This window comes from Trichechus manatus, unplaced genomic scaffold, assembly GCF_000243295.1.
Source record: "Trichechus manatus latirostris isolate Lorelei unplaced genomic scaffold, TriManLat1.0 scaffold00045, whole genome shotgun sequence".
Classification (NCBI taxonomy): domain Eukaryota; kingdom Metazoa; phylum Chordata; class Mammalia; order Sirenia; family Trichechidae; genus Trichechus; species Trichechus manatus.
Window position 1 is genome coordinate 600852 of NW_004443981.1, and position 7159 is coordinate 608010.

The 7159-nt window shown below is 39.2% G+C and overlaps 1 protein-coding gene across 1 annotated transcript in view; it reads right to left on the reverse strand.

Annotated features, from left to right (window-relative positions):
* The window catches only part of GALC (galactosylceramidase), a 68723-nt gene that overhangs the window by 8800 nt on the left and 52764 nt on the right, over window positions 1-7159 (reverse strand). The window contains 3 exon segments of the mRNA XM_023731678.1: window positions 2039-2115; window positions 3532-3697; window positions 5647-5650. Of these exon segments, the coding sequence (XP_023587446.1) occupies window positions 2039-2115; window positions 3532-3697; window positions 5647-5650 (247 nt within the window).

Here is a 7159-nt window from a genome sequence, read left to right on the forward strand (position 1 = left end):
AAAAAAAAAAAAAAACGAAAACAACAGGTGTTGGTCAGGTTGTGAAGAAACTGGAACCTTTGTGCAGCGCTGGTAGGAATGTAAAATGGTACAGCCACTGTGGAAAACAGTTTGGCAGTTCCCCAGAAAGTTGAACACAGAACTACTATATGATCAGCAATTTCAATCCCACGTACATATCCAGAAGTGAAAGTAGGAAACGCAAACTGAAATCTGTACACCAATGTTCATTGCTACACTTTCTGCAACAGTCAAAAGGTGGAAACAACCAAAATGTTCATCAACGAATGAATAGCTAAACAAAATGTGGTATACACGTAACAATGGCATATTACTCAGCCATAAAGAGAAATCAAGTCCTGCTGCATGCCACAATAGGGATGAACCCTGAAAACGTTATGCTGAGTGAAAACAACAAAGTCGCAAAAGAACAAATACCGTAACATCTCACCTACTTGAAATAAGCAAATATATAGAAACCAAAGATTATTAGGGATTACCAGGGATGGGAGGAAGGGGAAAACAGGAAGTTTTGCTAAGGTGGCATTGAGTTTATGTTAATGGTGGGGTGGTAGAATAATCTGGAAAATCACAGTGATAATGGTTACACAACATGAAGACTGTAATCAATGTCAGCTGAATTAAACATGTAGAAACTGTTGAATTGGTGAATGTTTTGTTGTGTGTATTTTCATTTCAATAAAAAATAAATAACATTGTCTTCCACTGAAATCTCTGTAAATATTTAAAATAGATAAATAAAATAATTTATACAAAGCTGAATACAGTCTTACATACGACCCAGCAATCATGTTCGTGGGTATTTACCCAAATGAGTTGAAAAACATATGTCCACATAAAAACCTGCGCATGAATGTTTATAGCAGCTTTACACATAATTGCCAAAAATTGAAAGCAACCTAGATGTTCTTCAATAAACAAACTGTGGTACATGCATACAATGAAACATTATTCAGTAATCAACAGAAATGAGCTATCAAGCCATGAAAAAATATGGAGGAACCTTAAATGCATATTGCTAAGTGAAAGAAGCTGGTCAGAAAGGCTACATACTATATGATTCCAATGATATGACATTCTGGAAAAGGCAAAACGATAGAGACAGTAGTATATCAGTGGTTGCCATAGCTGATCAGTGGCTCAGGGAAGGCCAGGAGGGATGAGCAGGTAAAGCACACGGCATTTTAAGGCCAGTGAAAATATTCTGAAGGATACCGTAATGGTGGATACATGGCATCACACATTTGTCAAAACCCACAGAACTATACATTACAAAATGTAAACCCTAATGTAAACTACGCATTCCAAATTATTCCTAACAATAATGTATCAGTACTTGTTTATTGGTAACAAATGTACCAAACTAATGTATGATGTTGATTATAGAGGAAACTGGCGGGGGCGGGGGGGGGGCACGGTATACAGGAGCTTTCTGTACTTTCTGCTTAGTTTTTCCATAAACCTGAAATTTCCCTAAGGAGCCTTGGTGGCACAATGGTTAAGTGCTCAACTGCTAGCCAAAAGGTCAGTAGTTCAGATCCACCAACTGTTCCTTGGAAATCTTATAGGGTAGTTCTACTCTGTCCTATAGGGTCGCTATGAGTCAGAATCGACTCAACAACAATGGGTTTGTTTGTTTGTTTTTTAATTGATTAATTAATCAATTTATATTACTTTGCTTATACCTCTAAGTTCTGATTATAGTCTCAGTTCAAGTAACCTTGAAAAAATAGTTCAATTATCGACTTTATCTACCAATTACTCCTTGGTTTATAAAGCAAAACCAAAATGTAAAAATAATAATGCTCCAGTAAAGCCAACCACTGACGGTTCTCATGTGGGTGACTCTGACTACACTATCATCCCGGGATTGGTGGTTTGCTGGTGCCATGGTAGGTTCCCTGCTTCTTTCCATTACTTATCATACTCTCCTCCCTCCCCTCTGATAACAGAAAATGCTAGCAAGGCACAAGAAAAGAGAATTTTACCTCCAGGCATTCTGATCAGTAAGACTTACCTTAATAGTTAAACTAAGTGTATACCATTTTTTTGCAGTAACATCAACATGTCCTAAATGATATATGAACCATCCAGCTGTAAAACAAAAAAATTATCCTGAGATTTTTTTAAATCTAATCACAGAATCACATAACTCAGTGGAGAGCTCTCAAGTGGCACATGTGTGTTGTAAAGTCCATCCTAAAAATGAACCACGTCCCTTTATTGCCACGCGTGTTGAATAAGCACGTATTGAGATCCTGCTCTGAGCCACGTACAGTGGGTGGGCCCGCAACAGAATGGGTGGGGTAAACTCGCAAACTAGCCACGCATGATGCATTAGAGCCTATAATTCTGACTGGAATGAATACAGAGGATGAGGAGGAGCAGTCAAAGTCTACAAGACTTTCAGCTAGTGTAACTGGTTATGCAGAAATGGCATTGACTGAGAATTAGGGGGAGACGGTGATTTTATTTTTGGATTTACTGCATTTGAATGCCTGTGAGAAATCCAGGATGAGATAAAATACAGTTTAAAATAAAGAACAGCAGGGACTGGAGATACAGATTTAAATTTCTACTTCCAATTTTGCCACTAATTAGTTTTGATACCTTAGATAAATCAATTAACCCCAGCTCTCTGTTCTGGTTTGGAAAGATCAGTGAGGTACCTTTTAGATCAGTTATGCTATCATTTTGCAACTCCTATTCTAATGCCCTTACTACCTGTTCCCTTTTTAATACATTGGGATTGTTATTTACAGAGCCTCTTTATGCCTCAGAAAGAGGCAATGAGCAGCAAACAATAGAAGAGATAAAATTATTAACGAAGCAAGAAATTATAGAAGGTGAGAACCAAGAAAAGTTACAACCAATAAGGTCTAGCTTCAATGGAGCAGTGTGGAACAAAATTCAACATGAATATATACTCTAAGTACCTATTCTGGATAAAATACATTCCACCTAAGACACATGAATTGGAATCAACTGGATGGCAACTGATTTAACTAAGACAAGGGCTGTTAAAATCATTGAGACAACTCATTTTCAAGCTATTAACTAAGTTAGAAAATAGGGTTTCTCCATTTTAAGCAGGTCAATCTTTCTCTCTTTATTTCCATAAACACACGAACAACATTCTTATAGTCTTGCTTTTATTTAACGTTTGTTTCCTAAGCATTTTCTCCCCATTACCACCACCTCCCCAAAGTGTATGCAAATCCCACCTCACAACCCACCTTCGCTCTACAATACCCTAAAAAGCTTTGTACAATTATTTTAGCTTTTACTAAGCTGGTCTACTCTGTACTACTTAAATAACTCTATAATCTTGAATTCTTTGGTATTTGCTTTGCATGTGCTGAATCCCTTCCTCATTAGATGTCCAAGTGCCCCAAGGTACAGTTCTTTTGTCGCTCCCACAAGCTACAAGCAGATGCTCAAAATAACACATCAGATAGTAAGCCCTCAATAAATGTTTTTGGGTCATGTGCTATAAAAGAAGTCACTTACCTATGTCACCTGTAACTCTGTAGGTTCCGTTTGCAAAAATCCAGAAAAAAACTCCTCTGGCACTTCTAATCAAAATCCCACCTTTATTTACTCTTCCAGCAATGAACACACCTCCCCTGTCAGGGGTCTCTATGTAAACATCACATGTTATAGTCAGATTGCTCCTGCAGAATGAAACTGGTGGTTAGTACTCTTAAATCACTAATCTAGCACAGACGTGCCATTTCACAGCCACATGCTCCCAAACTTCTATTTAGGGTAGAATCTGATTTGCTAAGTAACGGGGATGGGCTTCAAGAATCTTCATAATAACGGTTTTGTAACTAAAGTCTTACGTGATCAAAATCAAGTCATTCCATTGTCTCTTTTAATGGGCTTCTGAAAAATAGTATTTACTGTTTAAAGTTTCTGAAGAGTATGTTTCTTGTCTCTATACAATGAAACAACTTTTCACCCTAGGAACATAGTACAAAAGCAAGCCACTTTTACTACGGACATAAAAAGTAAAAAAGCTCGAACACAATTCTGAATAAAACAGTTCAATCACATTTCCATCAGCAAAGAGAAGCAGTGAAGACAACGGTAGGAGTCTCTGGGAACAAACTGCTTTGGGCTAATTTTTATATTTAAACCTAGTAAGACTTAAATTCTAGAAGAAAGATCAAAAAGTGTTTTGCTACAAAGAAAGAATCAACTCTACGCTGACTCTTCAGCAGTGCTTCTCAAAGTTGACAGTATCGAAATCATCTGGAAGGCTTGTTAACTCAGATCGCTGGGCCCCACCCCTACAGTTTCTGATCCAGAAGATGTTTTAGGCTAAATAATGTCTCCCCAAAGAAATCTACATCCTAACCCCTAGAACCTGTGAATATTATCTTATATGGCAAAAAAGGGGCTTACAGACGTGATCCTGAGATGAGGGGATTATCCTGGATTATCTGAGTGGGCCTTAAATGTAATCACATGTATCCTTAAAAGGGTGACTGAGGGAGATTAGACACAGAGAGAACAGGAGAAGGCAATGTGACCATAGAGGCAGAGATTGGAGTGATGTGGCCACAAACCAAGGAACGCTAGCAGCCACCAGAAGCTGGAGAGGCAAGGAACAGATTCTCTTCTAGAGCCTCTGGAGGGAGCATGGCCCTGCCAACACCTTGATTTCAACCCAGTAAAACTGATTTTTGAACTTCTAGCCTCCAAAATTGTTTAAGAGACTAATATGTGTTGTTTTAAGCCACCAAGTTTGTCGTCACTTGTTATAAAAACCATAGGAAACTAATACAGTAGATATGGGGTGGAGTCTTGAATTTGTATATCTCACAAATTCCCAGGAGATGCCGATACTGCTGGTCCAGGGATCCCACTTTAAGAAACACTGGCGTGCAGTACATCTCCATATAGAGAGACAGTAAAACTCCCATTCTGGGGTCACCAATCTTCAGAAGCATATCAAAGGAGAGAAAAGATTCAGGTGACCAGGAACTACCAGAGCTTTTACAATAACTCTCCTCCAATCTGCCTTTTAAAAATGCTACTAAATACAACACTTCCTTTGGGAGATGACTATCCCACCCATGTTATCTCTGAAAATAATTCACTTCCTACTCAATGACTAATTGCAACTGAGAAGAAAAAAGAAAGACTGCACACAACCAAGTAATAAAGCAAGCGATTCGTCTGAATTGAAAAGTTGAGACCACCAAGAAATATATTTTGGAAATGGAGGGAAAATTTGCTCTAGAATTATGTGGTTTTTCCATTTCTCAGAGTTTCTTTTTATGAGTCAATTTTTCACAGTGGGTTTATATTATTTAAAGGAGAATACAAAAAAGAAACATCTCAACAGGTACATAATCAGGGAAATGCACGTTTAATCATCTTATCAGAGCTGGGCTATCTGACTTCACAGGAAGAGCAAATGCTAAGTGACTGAAGTTGAGTCTCTCTTGTGCGTCCCGACGTTAGAAGGATTCTTCTCCCTCTACAGATTACCCCCAGCATGACACCAGCTCTGATCAACACTGTTCCTACACTCCCTACCTCCTTCCTGGTGTGCATCAAAAGTTTAAAAGCGTTACAGATACTCTCAGCACCATAAAACTATTCTATTTAGAGTTCGAACAAGCAAAGATCAAACTTTTTACTTCTTTATACATCACATTGCAGAATAAGTGATTCTTGCAAGAGAACTTGATAATTTTCCAGATAATGAATGAAATAGAATAAAAGTGCACTTTATTCTTCCATAACCACTATCTCTTCAGTAGCACTGAGAGAACAATAACTAGCCAATGTATTAGGAATCTGATAGAAAGGAAGCAGAGTTCAGATATATGCAGTGAAAGCCAATTTTGTGGTTGCCTTCTAACCCCAACCAAAGCTTACTAACAAGATGGAAAGTTTCAAACAGCTTGGGTAAGTCTATTCCTGATGTCAAATTACTGGGCTTGTACTTTACTAAATCTGAGCAACTAGTCCCTGGGTGGTGCAAATGGTTAAGCACTGGACTATTAACTGAAAAGTTGGAGGTTCAGACTCACCTAGAGGCACCTGGCGATCTGCTTCCAAAAAGTCATAGCCTTGAAAACTCTATGGAGCAGTTCTACTCTGCACACCTAGTGTCACCATGAGTCAGAATCAACTTGACAGCAACTAACAAAAACAAGAAGTTCTACTGCAAAGTACAACTCTAAGAACTGCTGGTGGACTATCTAGAGTAGCATTATAAACCCACTGCCATCAAGTGGATTCTGACTCATAACAAACCTGTAGGACAGAGCAGAATTGCCCCATAGGGTTTCCAAGGCTGTAATCTTTATGGAAGCAGAATGCCACATCTTTCTCCTGCAGAGCAGCTAGTGGGTTCGAACTGCCGACCTTTCCGTTAGCGGCCAAGTGCTTAAACACTGCACCACCAGCACTCCTTCTATATAGTAGCACTGTAGATAAACTAATTTTTCCTCCCCTAACTCTTAGGAAGACAACGATTAGAACTAGGCTGTGAGGTGGAGTCCAAAGAGAGACCTGGCTTCTAGTCCTGGTTGTGCCACTTAGAAGTATGGAATCTTGGGCAAATCACTTATCTGGAGCTTCAGTTTCCTCATCTATAAAGTGGCAAGAATGACACCTCCAGCACAGGGTAGTTATGGAAGGTTTATAGAAGTGTTCAATATTGCCCAATGTTTGTTCCTCCCCTTTCCCACAATAGGAGGGGCATCGCAGCCAGAGAACATGGGATGTGTGTGGATCTATGAACAGAACTGGCCACCTGGAATGAGGATGGAATACTGGGAAGTAACACATGATAAACAGAATGAGACCAAATTATAAAGGGTCTTGGAAGTCAGGCACAGAAGTTTAGCTCTGACTGGGTAGCAGGAGAGCCACTGAAGATTCCTGAGCAGCACAATGACGTGGCAAAAGCGGGCTTCAAGGCAGGTGAAAACAAGCAGTCCTTTCCTGACATACCTAACGGCTATCCTCTGGTTCCTTTCCCTTCAGAATGTATCCTCTTCCTCTCTCTCTCCCGTCATGCTTTCCCATTTCCCTCTTCCCTACTCCTGACCTGCTGCAATAGATCCTAGTTAAGTCTGAATATTGTCATTTAAATACTGAAAATCTTAAAATT